Raw genomic sequence first — 17,756 nt, forward strand, 5'->3', positions numbered from 1 at the left:
GACTTTCGGACTGGCTATTGTACTTAGGTTTTCTCTGGCCAATCTGGGCAGGTGAAGAAGAAAATAATTCAGATGCTATTTCAAAACACGAGGAGAGTAATAGGTATCACTTGCAGCTCTGGGGAGTAGCAGGTATCATTAGCAGTGGACAGTGCATTTGTTTAGGTACTGCCTACCCTGAGCATGGCTTGGGCAGATATCATTTCAGTCAGTTCTTGCATTGAATACATTAGATAAAATTGCCTTTTTTATATTTCCTATTATACTATGTTATAAAAATTAATTTAAAATGCCAATTTTTGGTCATCCTGTATTTAAAAAATTGGAAAGGGAAATGGTTAAATATAACTTCTATTAAGTTGCCTTGGTCCATAAGTGTGTTTGTATTTCCTTTACTTTTTTTTTTCTTGTTGTTGTTTTTATCTCTATAGGGGTCATTCTATGATGAAATGATGGCACATAGTAATCATAACAAAACTGCAGCGCATTCTGAAATCACACTAAACAATAAAAAATTGAAGAAGCCAACTTTAGTATAGAAAATATGACCAAGATGAAAAGAATCAAAACCTCAATTTTTGGTTGAGGATCAGCACAAATAAATTTAAAAACAAATGAATGCTGTGTTCCAGAATACCACCAGTTGGTTTTGTTTTGCTTTAACGCGGTAATAGCAGTAATAGCTGTTTTCCAGATTTACTTAACCTTTGTCTCTTCTGCATTGTGTCCTGACTTACCTGCAGTTGGAGTGGGCCTAAGCCTGGTGTTGCCGCGGCAGCAGCTGCCATGGTAGTTGGGATCAGCTGAACAGGGTAAGGGTCACCTAAGTAAGAGAATAATAGAGGCGTCAGCACCTTTTATCTACTCTCCACCTGCAAATTAAACTCGCGCATTCACTCTTTCCAAAAGCCTTCTTTTGTGTGCCTTGCTGAGGCCTAATGAAAAGCTCCATTGTGCAGCCTTTTACTAACACTCTTTTCACAATTCTGGCTGAGAGAGGAATGTGAATAAAAGGCACAAGCAATTAAGGCGGAAATCTCATCCTTTTTTCATGATGTATTTAGGAAAATGGAGGGAAAAGTGCACATTGATCAGAAGGCCGTACTTTATAACACACACACACACACACACACACACACACACAGTCTTGATATAAGCACAGCAAATTCTTGGCAAATGTACAGTGTTATTATAAAAGGAACTTAACTAAACTTACTTTTATTTTAACAAACTAAGCACTGAAGATATCTGCCGCACAGCTGATCTTTTGAATGTTGTATTATTGGTTTGATTCAAATAACCTCTGTAATATTTTCAGGATGACTTCATAGAAAAGAAAATATTTTATTTGTTTTTTAAGTTGTATGAAATATCAATATCCTTTTTATTCCTGAGATACATGCTTACAAATTATGTTAGGAAGACAACAGAATGTAGCTTCCTCCTTATCTTAAAAATTATTAAGTAAAAATTAAGTGACATTATATGATCAATAAACAAATAGAGATACACACAGAGAGATTAGGTTTCATATTTTTGATGCAAAGCCAGCTTTTTTATTTAGTGAAGAGATACAGACTTTTGGCACAGATTCTAATGTGGTGGTAATGATATAGGTAACAAGGGGCTGAGGTTTTAGCTCAGCGACACAGTGCCTGCCTGGCAAGCGCAAGGTCGTGAGTTTGATTCCCGGTACCAGAAAAAAAAATTACATAAATAAATGATATAAGTAACAAGATGTGTATTACTCATTGGAAATATGACCACAGCAAATAATTAATAGTAACAACTATTAAGTATTATAACACATAAAATATTTTAAAAATACCTAAATTATGAAAAAATTGCTGAATGTTATATGCTTAAAAATGTAACAAGTTTGTGAACAGATCCACTTAAAAATTTTACTAAGTACTTGCTATGTGTTAAATACTTCTCTTGGCACCAAAGATTGAACTTTGGAAAAAGACTAACATACAGATATGGATTTACTGGATATTTAATGCAGCATAAGGTTTGAGCTTCTGAAAAGAACTCTTAGCAGTGTGTTCACGGGATTACACATATTAATATTTGTTAGTTTCCTTAATTTTGTGCTTTACTGGGATTTCTTGTTATAAATGAATACTCACTTCTATCTCTGTGTGTGTTTGTGTATATGTTTCCTATTATTATTCAAAGAGGGTCCTCAGAATATATTTCAAGTTTCAAAACACCTTGATCTAGCTCACAGTTCATGGGGACAGCAGATAATGAAATGTTTAGTAGGAAACATGACACCATTTAGATCAGAAAGCACATATTATTATGGACTATATGTGGGGGCCCAAATATGGTCTAAGAGATCAGTGATGCCTCAGGAAAAGGTCATAAATAAATTGAACTTGAATTAGGTGAAAGCTAAATAGGCAAAGAAAGGAAGAAAGAGTTTCCCACATGGAGAAAGAATTTTCATGAAGATTCAGAGTCCAAAGGAAGATTTATATCACAGGCCATGTCCCCATTTTACTGAAGTGCAGAGAGGAGGTCGGGGAATAGCAATGAATAGGACTGGGGTTGGGGGTGGCGGAGTTATATGCCTGGTTCCGTGTGATTATACGGGCAATAGTAAAGAGCATCAGCCTCGTTCCACAGCATAAAGGAAATCACAAAAGTGGAAAAAGTCTTGCTTGAGTATGATCTCTTGAGTTGGAGAGTGGGAACTCTAACCAACGGCAAACAGATTTGGAAGTAAAGGTTAACAATAGGCTGGATCAAGATGGCGATCCTGGGATGGAGAGCGGTAGGGAGATCTGTGTAATGTTTCCTGGGTAGAACTGAGCACACTTAGCGGCTGTTTGCTTAGGAGAGTAAGAAAACATTCAAGGGTTGCTTGTAGGCTTTCTACTTAAACAACTGAACACTGATACTTCTTCTCAGGCTTGTAAATAGGGATGGAAAAGAAACAAGGCACCAAGTTCTGCTTCAAGTGTGAAAGGAGTCACAGGGGAAGGAATAGAGATTTGTTTTAGACATTTTAAATTTGAAAATGCTTTAGATATCTAAACTGAGGTGTTCATGAGACACCTGATAACATGTTAGGATTTGTGGGGAGAAGCCAATTTAGAGACGTACATTTGAGGGTGCTTAGCATACAGTTGAAATTGAAAGCTGTCAACCCTATGAAGCCATTTAAGGGGTTAAGTATAGATTAAAAATGTGGTCCAAGGGGCTGGGGATTTAGCTCAGCGGCAAAAGCGCCTGCCTGGCAAGCACAAGGTCGTGAGTTCGGTTCCCGGTACTGGAGAAAAACTAAAAAAAAAAAAATGTGGTCCAAGGGTTGGATTGTGGATTAACACTTGCAGTCAGAGACTTACATGGCAGAAAAGCATGAAAAGAAATGTAAATATTGTATTCAAGAGGCCACACAGACCATATTTTACATGCTGGATCTAGTAATGTGAAGGACCCTGGTAATTTCAACCAGGAGGGGAGTATGAGGCAGCCTAGCCAGAATGACTGTGATCACAGCAGAGGACGAAAAGAAAGGGACTGGGGGCAAGCAGTATAGACCCTTGCTTTTCAAAGTAAGATTCCTGATGAGCCTATTGACCTCACGTACCTCACCGAGGAACTGCTGGAAATGTACAATTTCAGAACCTACCTTAAATCTATGCAGCAGACATCCGCTCACAGAAACCCAGTGACACCTAATTACTGGTATTACGTCCCATGTAGCTCCCTGCCTTTCAGGGTGGGCTGCATCTAGTAACTGTCTTCTAAGGCACAGAATAAAGTAAGCCTGATGAGATTTTACTTTTGAGATTAGGTTACAAAAAGACTCTGGCTCTGACTCTTGCCTGCTCTTCACTCTCCTACGGGAGCCAGCAGCTAGGTTGTGTGTTGCCCTCTGGAGAGGCCCACATAACAAAACCAGGAGGTCTCTGGCTAGTACCAAGCAAGGACACTCGGCCGCTAACAGCCAAGAGAAGAGCTTGGATGTGGGTGCTCCCAGGCTAAGCCTGGAAGTGACTGACAGGGAAGCCAGCACCTTGTGGCAGCTGTGTCAAAGATCCTGTGCCAGAGGTACCCAGCATGGCTACGTCCCAATGAATGTTTATTTTTTCATGTCACTAAGGTTTGGGCTAATTTGTCAGGTCAGGAAGTATATAGCTTCCGAATAAGAATTTAAATTTTAACAGGTTTCTTGGATGATTTGTAGATACTTTAGTAACTGAGAACTGCTGGAACACAGAACTCCAAGGCAATAGGCAGAGAAAAACAGGTGATCCATAAAACTTCTTAAAAAGGTATATATGTGAAAAAAATTATAGCATTCTAATTTGTTAATGAGAAAGACACAGTAAATAGGAAAATAAAAGAAATAAGCACGACATAAGAGAGAGAGGGAAGAAATGACAGGGTTTTGTATATTATTTCTTGTTTTTAATTATTCCATAAAGTGATCATATAAAGGAAACTTTCAGTCTTTAAAAGCTAAATTTGTATTTATGCAAACTAGCTTCAGTAGCAAATATTATTCTATGATTATTAGAATTGACTATTTAAATGCTTCAAATGATTTGTATTCATCATTTAGTGAATATAATCTTAAAATTAAAGCAAAAGTGTTGAGGCTGTGGTGCTCTTCACAGTAATAACTCATTTGATATAATTTACTTTCCCTGTTGTAAATTAATCAGTTAATAAGCACGTCTAACACCTACCACATGACAAGAGTTCTGCTGAGTTCTATAGGAGACCAAAATGATATAACAAAGCAAATTTTTATCTTTATTCACTGCACGTTTGCCTTTGTTAATTAAGTGCTTATTTGTGTTGTATTGACCATCAGTGAGGGTTACAGGAGTTAAAGGAGAAAGATTTATATGCTTTAATCTTTAGAAAATGTTTAAAGGTAAAAATAAAAATGGGCTTGGCCTTGAAGATTTTCAGGTAGAGGGCAGGAAAGAGATTGAAGGTGGTACAAAACAGATCACAGCATGAATTTAACATTCTGCAGGAATAAAAAGAGAAATATTTCAGCAGATGCTAGAATAAGGAAGAGGGAAGAGAGGTGGAAGGCAGACAGGAAACTTTTCACACTCAAAGTTTTGAAGATATTGGAATATGACAAGTCAATAGATAAACTTGAGTGGGTGGGAGCTACAGCAGGTGGTAGAGTGCTGGTCTAGCATGAGTTCAGTCCTAGCTTGAATCCTCAGTACATCAGGAAAAAAAGAGGCAGAGAGAGAGACAGACCAACTAAGTAATAGGCAGTCTTAAAGATAGCTTACATATCCATCCCAGGAACATAGGACTTACTCCTAAATTTGGAATAGTAACAAACAATGTGAAAGTGTTTTGGGCACTTTCACATTACTAGCATCTAATTACTAATAGTATATACACACTTAAAGCTCATTGATGAATATCTAGGGTGTCTGATAACATTTGTGGAACAGATAAATTAATTTTTTTTAAATTTCCTAAATTTATGAATATATATTAATGAAATTAATACAATTTTGTTTGGATATGTACATGTATGGAAATAACTATTATATCATCCTTATTTCATACACTACATGTGTGTAAATAAATGTGAATATATGATGTTTATACAAAGTAAATAATTTCACAAGTGCATTATGGATTCTACTAGTCCACTCCCTCAAATAAATATACCGAAGTCCCTACTCTTAGCATCTCAGAACGTGACCATATTTGGAGACAGCAATCAATATGTAAACAGGTAAAATGAGGTCATATGGGTGGTCCTTGATCAAATTTGACTGCTGTTCATATAAGCAGATGAGACGATGATACAAACAACATAGACCCTAGGAAGACCAGAGTGCAGCCATCTACAGGCCAGAGAAAGGGGACTCCTGAAAAACAACCCTGCCAACATGCTGATCGCACATTTCTAGCTTCCAGAACTGTAAGAAAAATATCTGTTTGAATCACCTGGTCTGTGGTATTTTTTACGGCAGCCCTAACAAATTCATATGGTTGTCACGAACAAATCTAAATCTTTGTATTTGATGTTTAAGTGAATCAGAGAAAACGAAAGACTGGTGCTAAGAATTAGAAAGACTACAGCATCTATCAGATATCTCTACTCATATATGTATGATCATATACATTCTCCAAAATACAAATGAGTAGTCATACACAAATGTCAACAAATACAAAAAGGCTTGTGTCTAAGGAACCCATTTCTCCACCCAACACACAAACACATACATCTTTTAAAGCCCGTCTACCTCATGACTAATCTTTCAGGCCCAGAATATCTAAACTAATTTAGCTGAAATACGCCCGAAGTTCTGAAGTAAATACAAATTTTTAAAAACCTGAAATTTTTCTATCTGTTTAATTCTTAATTAAGGAAATACGAAATATGTTTCATAAACATTTAATTCTGAAGTGAACACAGAATCTGTAAGACTTCATAAAGAAGGTCAGAGTACTTCTTGATGGCAAAGGAGAAATTTAGAAGCTGCTGGAAAAAAAGGTCTTTTAGTGAAATAAACGTTGTCATTTATTCTTGCCATCCTTCAATTAACTGTTCTAAGAAAATATTACAACAGGTTTATTTTGTAAATACCTCATGAGGTACTAAGCGAATAAAAATCAGAGAATGGAAAATTCTGACTTTTAAAGTTCAATCGTACAAGTTATTCAAATTGACTTTCAGTTATTTGAAGTAATTTCTTTTCACTCCTTCCTAGGTTTTAACCATTTGAACAGTTTTTCCCTAAGCCTTTCCAAATTAATTTGCTTCTCATTTCAAGGCCAACCATGGAAAACTAGTTCAAAACTAAAATGTTTCAAAAAGTTACAAAAATATAGCTAAGGCATGTGGAGTGTTTTCAGAACATGAGTACAGTATCCTTCAGTACAAATGATACAGCTAATACTAGCCCCTCAGGAAGCATGTTAATTGAATCAGCATCATAGTAATGAATATTTAGATATTAATTATCTCCAGTCAGGTTACAAAGCATTGGCTTCTATGCTATATAAATCAGGACAAGCAAAACAATTCTTCCCACAGGGTTATTTATACTGAGACAAAGTGTGAAAAACCAGGTATGGTCAAGGATTCATGCCCTATTATGCACTGAACTAATTAATACAAAGGTTCTGAAAAGTTTTATAGCATTCACTTTAGTGAAATGAAGACATTCATTCTCTCACTGATCATTCATGTTTGCTTTGTTTTTGTTTGTTTCCGTGACAAAACTTGATTGTTTCTCTAGGTGCAGAGAAATATAAAAATTAAAACCTACACGCCTTCACACACACTCCCTACCCTGAAGGAGTTTCTAATCAAAAAAAAGGAGATACTGAGGAAATCAACCTAAAGATACTCTGAACAAAGTAGAAAAGCATAAAAGCATTGGATACATCATAAAAGCATAAAAGTCTGGATACATCAAGGCAAGATCAACCTGGAAAGACACTAGAGAGTCAAGGAAGATTCTTTGTTAAAATGTCGCTAAAAGGTGGCCCCTTTCATTACCAAATTGTATGAGGGGGCCCATCTCTTGCAGAGGCTTATTAATCATTGCCTCGGGTGAGTTCTTCACCCTCCTCCTACCACTGATTTCCAGGTTCAGGAAATTTTCTAGGAATCTGAGGCATAATGAACTTTTCAGGGACACCCAAAGGAAGTTTGGAAGGAAACTACTTTCTTCATTTAAGTGGCATTCTCTCATCTCATGGATGGAATGATTTAGGTCCCTCCTGCTTAGGAGCAGCTCGTTGGCATTCATGGGGCAGTGATAACAATGACCATTGTCCTACACTAGTCCTTTATACTCAGAGGTACTTGCACTGATCCTAGTGTGTCTGATGTTGAAAGCAACTAACCAGTAGTAAGAACTCATAATTTATAGTATTGTGTATTATTTTACAACATTTACATAGCTACAGTCTTGCGTATTATTTTAAAAGCAATGTTAAGTCAGTGAAAAACATTAAGTAGGAAAGTGACATAGCCTGATTGTTAAGTTAGATCAATTCTGTGACAAGTAATAGATCAATTGGATGAAAGAGAGACTTTCAAACAAAGGGACACGTTATATGCAGTAAATCAGGTGGGAAATGATAATAGCCTGAACAAATCTCAATGGAAGGATAGGTAGGATCGGCTTCAAGAGACAGTTTGCTAGCCAGTTAGATGAGAGAAAAGAGATACAGGAAAAATATGAGAAGAAAAAAAACATAGCTTGACATTTTGTTTTAATTTGGGATATGGTTTATGAAAGAAAAATTATTTCCCCCAAATTGTTATTCAACTGTTCCAACTTCATTTGTAAATAATTTATTATTTTCCAAACAATTTGAAATATGGGCAGCTAATATCTGTTGACCTCTAGAATTGTTGAAATATTATATATACATATATATAATCAACATCTATATACCCATATAGGTATGAAATTATGAGTGTATAAAATATCATTTAATCTTCATAACTGGTGAGTGGGATGGATAGTCTATTCTATAGTATTTTTGAAATGTTCAGAAATCTCTCACAATTAATAGTATGCTTATTAATGTGAAAAGTATAAAGAAATAAAAAGCACAGCCCCTGCCTTCATGACACATTTTGTTATAAAATAAGATATGTCCATTTAGAAAGTGAACTGGTGCTACGTGTCCATAGCTCCAGCACCTTGGGAAGCTGAGGTAGAAGTGACTTAGTAAACTCTATCTTAAAAATAATTAAATAAAAAAGGACTGAGGATGTAGTTCTATGTGAAGGCCCTGGGTTCAATCCTCAGTGCTACATACATACATTCATACATACATACATATATGAAAAGTGAGATGAATCACAGCTAAGTAACTAGAGCCCAATGATAGCAAAAGTAGTGTATGGTTGGGATGTAGTTTAGTGTGTCCCCAAAGATTGTTGTGCTGCTTCCCCATTTTGAGGTACATGTACTAAGAAGATGGACTATGGTGTCCAAGTAGTAGTTGTTTGGAGGGTATGCTTTTGGCATATAGAGTTGTACTAGGATTGGATGAGGTCAACCTTTATGATTGAATATGGGTGGTTTTAGAAGTTGGAGAGAAATCATATGCACCTGAACACTGCTACTGTCTTGTTATAAGATTCCCCAGGCCACCTTATGTCTGAACCACCAGATGTGGCTCCTTGACCTTGGACCTGTAGAATCATCGTTACAATAAACATCTTTTCTTTATAACTTACAGGGTCTATGATATTCTTTTATTAGAAATAGAAAGGGACTAATACGGTAGCAATCACCAGAGAAGGGCGGAATTTATACACATTAAGCTGGAGTCATTTGGGGAAGGAATCCAAGGAGGGTCTGGGCTTGAGCTAGGCCTTCTTATATATATGTATATATATATAAAGAACTAGAAAAGATAAATGAAATATAAGCTGTAATGCCTGGAACACACAGACGCTAAATAAATTTTGTTAAATCAATAAATAAATGAGCTAAAAGTCAGACATGCTCCAGGACCAGATAAACAAGTGGGCAAGATGTCTTTGTGAATCAAAGTGCAGTGGTAGCCCTTTCACACTGTAGCAAGGAAGATGTACAAAGTTGATTAAAGTTTATTAAGGACATCAGACATATCAAGGTGAGAGATTCGTACATTTTCCTTACATCCTACTCTAAATATTATTTTGACTTTAAAGACCCCTGTAACATCCCCATCTATTTTTTCCTCCTCATTTAAATTCCTAAAAACTAATCCTCAATGACAATCTTAAATCCCCCTCCTATGCTTTAGTTCAATCCATCCACCTTTTTGGAAGTAATTTATATACTTACTAATACCCTCTAAATTGTCAAATTTTAATGAATATCTTTCTGAACAGCTGATTCTGTGAATGACTCCCTCCTCTAAGTAAATCTACACTCACTTGGCTTTTTCTAAAATATTCTCTACTGGTTCTCCTCATACCTTGTCCATGGTTACTGCTATTTCTGAAATAAGATGCTCTACCTTTATGCATCCCTCAAATACTGATATCCCATCTGATTTAACCTGTGATACTTAGCTTTTCTCATTCTATTCATCTTATCTGAGTGATTCTACCTAATCTCATGGTTCAGCAACCACACACAAATCAATATATTACAACTCCGTGACTCCAGGCTAGACCCCTCCACTGTTCTCCAAACAGCGCCCCCATAAGAAGCTCAGTGTTCACATGGGCAAAATTTATTTCATCATCTTTCTTCCAAAACTTCCTCTACTCCGTGTATTTCCATCTCACTCGGTTACACCCAGTCACAGGTGTCTTTGCTTCCTCTCTTTCTCTTTCCCTCTCTGTGGCCAATACATCATTAATATCGGTTCCTTTTACCTTTCAGGCTTTCTTTCTCTTATTCCAATAGCCTCCCACCCTGTCTCCCAGACTTCAGTGCTCTGCAGAAGAAATTCACTCTCTATTGAGTTTCTAGTGACATTTACTACACGCACTCAATAAATATTCTTTTGTTGTATTTAAAATGTAACATATATTTATTGATTATACCTTATGTGCTGGGGCTGAAAAATACACCAGTGAACAAGGAAAGCAAGACTTCATTTGGAGGGGGGAAGGAGCACACTAGGAGGAGGGATGCCCATATGATCTTAACCCTAGGATAGGCATGCAGTTCTTCCAGCACAGAAAGTTTATAAAATATTTACTTGAACTGGTCTCATGTAGTCAGATGATCCACTTGTCATTTCTATTTTTCTTTTTTTGGTTTTTCTCTGGTACCAGGAACCAAACTCACGACCTTGCACTTGCCAGGCAGGCACTTTTGCCGCTGAGCTAAATCCCCAGCCCCCACTTGTCATTTCTTGTCTTATAGATTGCTCTCTGCACAGAACTGCTGAGAGGTTTATGTATATATACTGTGTACTATTCAGCTTTCTACTTTTAATCTTGGCAGTTTTTTTTTTTTTTTTCCACGTGAAATGTTCCTTCTGTAGCCTTTCACCCTTACACCCTTCTTCAATTGTTTATGCGTCCATTTATTAGGATTTAACTTAGGGGTCCCTATCCTAAGAACGTTCCCTGATGTTTCTACTTTTCGGTTTAAATGAATTCTTTTCCATACACTTCTCTTCAAATGTTATGTATATATTTAGCACATTAAATAATTTATGTCATTGTCTTAGACCTTTTGAGCTGCCATAACAAGATAAACTGGGTACAACAGTTCTGGACACTGGGAACTCTAAAATCCAAGTGCTGATAGGTTTTGTGCCTGGTAAAAGCCCATTTCTTGATTCACTGACAGTGCCTTCTAGCTGAGTACTCACATGTTGGAGTGGTAGGGCATCTCTCCCTGGTATGTGTGTCTGCCTCTGTCTCTGCCTCTGCCTCTCTTTCCTTCCTTCCTCCCTTTTTCCTCCTTCCTTCCTCTCTTTCTTCTTCCTTTCTTTCTTTTTCTTTCTTTCTTTCTTTCTTTCTTTCTTTCTTTCTTTCTTTCTTTCTTTCTTTCTTTCTCTCTCTCTCTCTTTCTCTCTTTCCCTTTGTTTTTCTTTCCTTCCTGCCTTTTTCTTTGCTTTCTTCCTCCATCTTCCCATCCCTCTTCTCTTTCTTTCTTTTCCTTCTCTCCTTTCTTAACTTTTTTTCCTTCTTCCTCCCCTCCCTCCTCTCTCTTCCTTTGCCCTTTTTTTCTTTTTTCTTTCTTTTTTCTTTCATTTCTTTCTTTTCATTTCTTTCTTTCTTTCTTTCTTTCTTTCTTTCTTTCTTTCTTTTTTTCATCTTTTTTCTTCTCTCCCTTTCCTTCTTTGCTTTCTTCTTTTTTTCTCTCTTCTAGCTACCCTGGGGCTTTTGCCCTCATGACTTAATCACTCCCAAAAGTTCTAGACTCCTAATAGCATCACCTTGAGGATTAGGAATTTCCAACATAAGCATTTTGGCAGAGACATAAACACTCTGACCACAGCAATCCCATTCTCCCCAACTAGACTGCTCAAGTCCTAAACACAGAGATTGTGTCTTACTCATCTCTGAACTCCAGTTCCTAGTCTTGTGCAATGTCCAACAGATTTAAAGTTGTTAAGGTGTTTATTAAACAGAAAAATAAAGGAAAACTTTCTTTAATTAAAAAATTAACCAATATCTAATACACAAGAGAGCTCTTAGAATACCAAAAATTTAAGGTACAGTAGAAGAAATGCATGATAAGCAAATAATTACACAAATAAGTAACAAACTAGATTTTTGTGCAGGGTTTAATTGGAACAAACACAACAGTCATCTATAGATTATAGAAGGGAAGACAGAAAACAAAGAGGGAAAGAGGCCAAGAAATTGGGTGTAAGGGAATTATTACCCAGAGAAAGTAGTTGAGAATAAACAAATCTCCTGTAACACGTTTTCATACAACAAACAGTTTTTCTATTGAGTAATAATTTTAGTTGTAAATTTTCATTTTAAAAGCAGGTCATATCCCACCAAATATTAAACATGGATAATATGCATTTGCAGACAACAAATAATATGATTTCTGTTCACTAGCAGGATGCTATTAAAGTAATTAAGCATGATCAAGGAATCTACTAGAAAAAATATTGCCTACAAAGAAGTGAGAAAAAATCCTTTGTCACCATGATTCCTTTATATCATTTTAGGCTTTCTGAAATCTAGGCACTGTGAAACTTGCTTTCCTAAAGTAATAAGCACAGCTACACTGTCTATTTTATTGTAAATAGATTTATGACAATTCTCTTAAACTGTCTTGTGGAACCCATCTTATGGATATGGTATAGACTAGGAGTTTTTCCAAATGCAAAAAAATCTTTAAAGATGTTTTAGATTTGCTAGAACAATATAATATGACTTTAACCTTTGAATCTTTTTAATGAGAATTTCTAATATTTTGTATTAATTTGTATGGAATGTTAAGTAAGGAGTATAAATCTTTCATGTGAAGTTTATTTGAGGAAGCAAAATTAATAAGTTAGGTCTTGTTTGACTGTACAACTACTTTAAAAGAAGATATTCTGAAGTAATTGTTAGTTCTTAACTGCTCTGTCACAGGCTAATAATTTTTCAACAAGAGATTTTTTAAACAAAGTATATTACTATGACTTTTTAAGGTGGCATAGCAAGTGAAAATGTCATCCTATTTAATAGCTAGCTGGATGGCTTGTTTAGAGAGAAATTATTTATGAACCCTTTAAGAAACACCTCTCAGAATGGGAAGACCATTCTACATATAAAAGATGCAGCCCTTTGCCTCATTTATTAGCCCACTGGAGAATTTCAGTACATGAAAATTCCTCAATTTTTATCAAAGAAATCTCAGTATCTCTGAAAAGATAGCAATGAATCTAAGAAACTTCTCTTTGCATCTATGCTCCAGCATTACTACCAAGGCAGCATTTAAACTGTGACACAATAACTCATTTGAAACTGTTCCAAATGAATCAGTAGTTAAGAAACTGCTTCCACACTCAGATCTGTACCAGAATATTATGTCTATATTTTGCCTGTGTGTCGTATGAGGAAATGAACACTATAAAGAAAATGCATCAGAATGACTTAAGCATGAAAAAGTAGGACTCCAGAGAAGGAACCTTCTTCAAAGCTACTCTAGACTAAATCATACGCTTTCTTTTTTCATTGATGTAAGCATTCAATTTTTGACACTGGTTAGCAATTCCACTTTTCTATCAGGACTTCTGTTAGACACCCCGCCACCAGGGGTGCAGGGGAAGAGACAGGAAGCTTCTCACACCACTGCAATAGTAAGCCTGCAGGATAAACATTTGGGATGATTCTTTGGGCTAGAGGTTTTTAAAAATGTGATAGATTTTAAACCCCTGGAAATTAAAAAAAAACAAACTGTAGAACTCCACCCTACAAATGAAAACAAACAATACAAATATCTTGAAAGGCCAGAAATGTTGTGACTTAGAATACATCAACTCCTAAAATGCCTCTCACTGTGACAGACTCCAAATTTTCAAAATAGTTTTATACATTTAATAATGCATTACCCTTACATAGGGATTTAAATTCTTTAGAGATGTCTGCACTTATCCAACTTTAAACTTACAATCTTCTTGTGAAATAGGTAGAAGAGACGTGATTGTGGCTACTGGAAAGTTGAAAAGCTGAGCACAGAAAGAAAAATGACTCACCAGAAACACAGAATGACAGGACATGGCACTGTGACTACCGAGGTTTTTCAATGCTTTTGTCCAACTCTCTTCAGACAAAATTTATTAAAGCCAGACAATTAATAATTTCCCAGTATAAACCTGCTTGACGCTTATTCATAGCTAATCCTGGAACAATTTTAAAAGTTAAAAGCCCTCCATTCACTACTCAGAGCACATTAGAAATAAGAAGCACCCAGCACTCGGGGGGCTGAGGCAGGATGATCGCTGTGAGTTCGAGGCCAGCCTGGGCTACAAAGTGAGTTCAAAGCCAGTCTGAACTGCATAGTGAAACCCTGTCTCAAAAAGACAAAGAAAGAGAAAGAAAGAAAGAAAGAAAGAAAGAAAGAAAGAAAGAAAGAAAGAAAGAAAGAAAGGAGAAAGAAAGAAAAATAGAAAGTCTCTTTCAGTTACAAAAGTTTAAAAATTGAATGTTAAAACTAAAATAAAATATTATCTACTGGGTATGAAACTGGTTACATGAAGCAAATAAATGGATATGAAAATGGTCATTGTAACACAGTTGAAAGTATCAGTGTTGTAGGCAAACTTTCATGTTCTTTAGCAGGAAATATAAATTAAAATACAGTGCAGGCAACTTAGTAATATGATGCAAGAAAATTTAGACATATTGCATGGAGGACGAAATATGTCTATCTATGACTTTTATAAGTACATAATAGTACATAATATGCATAAGGACATTATTATGTAATGTATGTATAAGTATATATAATATAGTATATTAATAATATAATTATTATAATATCACATGTTATATAATGTGTAAGTATATATAATATATGTACTTACACATATTATGTACTATTATGTACATCTTATATATATACATATATATATGTATTATATCAGCTCTGAAAAATATGCACAAACTCATTCACAATAGTTACGTCTGAAACATAGGGTTATGACAATACATGAGTGTAGGCAGGCAACTTTCAATTTGTTTTCTACACTTCTGCATGATTTGAGGAATGTACAATCAATAACTGCTATTTTTAATACATTAAAATAAAGTGAAAGATGTCATGAGCTGACTATAGAAAAAGGGCTATGAAAACTTTTAAATGTGGATCATTGATAATTACTGAGGAAATGGTGCCCTTTAAAAGACTACTACAGTCTTCCCAGCCTTTGCTCTTTCCGGTGGCTGAAATGGGGATGTAGTAGTTAGATGAGCAATCTAAGAGCATGAGATGCCTCCCACAATTTATGGGAGGCAGTGTAACAAACAAGAGAACCAGTTGGGGATGTGATATCCTGGAGCTAACAGAGGAGCAATACTTGGACTACTATATGAGAGAAAAATATAATACATCTATCATGTTTAAACTACCCTTATTTTGGCCTTTAACAGAACCTGAATTAGTATCCAAATTAGTGCATTATCTTATTCTACATGATATTCCAAACTCATGATTCTTTCAGTCATCCTGGAAACGAAGTGTCTACTGGAGTATGAAGCAAAATACTAGCTTTTGCTCTTTATTGTATATTTTTCTGCTTCCACACTTTCCAATGAATCACAATAAAGAGTGTACTTTCTAATGAATCACAATAAAGAGTGTACTCTCTAATGCAGCTCTCTGCAGTGACAGGCTGACTGAGATTTTCACTGTGAGTATCGTTAACAGTTATGTTTATTCAAAAAATTCGGCTTATACTTCAGTTTGATGAGCGTAGATGGTGAGTTGGCCACTGAGAGGAGTTTGCTTCCGCCTATGGCAAATAAAACATGACCCGGAAGTCTAAGGGTTAGGTTTGACTGGCAAGTGCATATGGTGATACCGCATTTTGAGGTCTCTTAGCTGACTGCACACAGTGCCATTAGCTACTCTTTCCTTGTGACACATCTACATTAGCAAGGAGCAGAATAGTGTCAGGGAGGGAATGTTAAGCTTCTGATTTAAAATAAATGATATCCTCATACCTTCGATTGCTAGAAACAAAATGGGACAAATTAAAATATTACATATAACTGTGGTCTAATAAATTCTAAGGAATAGATCAAAGAAAGGACTTTACTGTTTTGTTTTCTAGTTTGTATGTAGGAGGGTCCTGGATTCAACACTGGCCATTGAAATAGATCATTTCTCACCTCACGGAGTTATGATGTTTAAAATCAATTGCGTGACTATGCTTATAAAGAGTAAAATGTAGTATAGGCTATTATTTTTGTACCAAGTTATACTACTGTGACTGCTACATCTTTCTTCTTCATGATGAATCTTGAGAAAATATTATTAACTCCATCTTTTATGAAAAAATTATTTTATTGAACTAGAAATAGTTCTCCTAGGAGAACCTGAGGATGGCTGTCACCATATCCACTTCTCTTTACTTTATAATCATTTCATACTTTTAAGCTACTACTCTTTCAATGTGGAACTTACATGACTGGTTGTTCAGGAGTGAAAGCAATTTTTTACAATGATGAACATTTACAGAGCTCTCCAACTAAGTCATGCTCCCTCAAAGTCACTGGTTTACAAGATTTGGGGAAAGGAGAGAATAGGGTGAAGAGTTGGCCTCAGTTATTCTTAAACAATGCTCAGATTTGAAGATATGATTAGATCCTCTTTCATCTGCTTATATATACAGTATGTGACCTTGACACCACCTGGTCCCAATTTTGGCACTTCTGCAATAGCGAACCATGTGAATGGATTCTAGCTTGTGATTTGGTGATTGAGCATTAATTGTCAAGGACCGTCATGTCAGCTGATACGCTGACTCAGGTAAGTCAGAAATTACATGCAGTCTCCTAATATGTCAGCCACATGTACTTCTGCACCAGAAATATATAATGGAACCCACATGATACTCCCATTAAACAATGAAATGTGTGACACTAACTAAAAACAGGGACATGTCAGTAAATATGCCTGAAAAAGTTTATGGTATTTAACTCCTAAACATTAATTTTATTGTGGTGTATGAGGAACTAATTAACTGAGAGTTTCCTTTGTACTGGAAGTGGAAATACAGCACTATTCAGAAAACAGAGGAAGAGTAAGTAAAACATATTTGAAGTTGATTAAGCTTAGCTCATCGACTTTTATTTACTTAAACTAATCTCATATGGCAATTAAATACTTCAATCAGTAAATATACAGGATTATTTTATTTAGCACTTTTTGAAAAATTAATCAATACATTAAAATGCAAGATGAGTATATGAATACCCTTCTAATTTCATATGGCCAAAGAGTGACTAAATGGTTTTGTAAAAATCATACGATCTTTCCAAAATGAGCTCCGATACACAGACAAGTGCAAAATGACAAGAGAAAACGTGCCAAATTTGGTGATTACAATGAAAATGGCTAAGGTTAAGGTTGTATTAAACCAAGTAAATGTTGCCATTAGCACTGTACTATTTTTTTTTTTCTAGTACCGGGAATCGAACTCACGACCTCGCGCTTGTCAGGCAGGCGCTGTGCTACTGAGCTAAATCCCCAGCCCCCAGCACTGTACTATTTTTTGTGAACAGTTGTTATTTTCCTCAATCAAAGCAAGCCTTGTTTAGGTGTAGGGAGTGAATCTGATCCTAGATAAGATAGGTGGTACAATTAAATGCTGGGTGT

The 17,756-nt window shown here is 35.8% G+C and overlaps 1 protein-coding gene across 10 annotated transcripts in view; it reads right to left on the reverse strand.

Annotated features, from left to right (window-relative positions):
* Sox5 (SRY (sex determining region Y)-box 5) overlaps positions 1 to 17,756 on the reverse strand; it is an 844,441-nt gene that overhangs the window by 98,668 nt on the left and 728,017 nt on the right. For all 10 annotated transcript variants that reach the window (XM_005379086.1, XM_005379084.2, XM_013511607.1 and 7 more), the window contains one exon: positions 738 to 823. In XM_005379086.1, the coding sequence (XP_005379143.1) occupies positions 738 to 823 (86 nt within the window). The remainder of the gene's footprint in view (positions 1 to 737; positions 824 to 17,756) is intronic.

Source organism: Chinchilla lanigera, unplaced genomic scaffold, assembly GCF_000276665.1.
Source record: "Chinchilla lanigera isolate Chin_1 unplaced genomic scaffold, ChiLan1.0 scaffold00012, whole genome shotgun sequence".
Taxonomy (NCBI): Eukaryota; Metazoa; Chordata; class Mammalia; order Rodentia; family Chinchillidae; genus Chinchilla; species Chinchilla lanigera.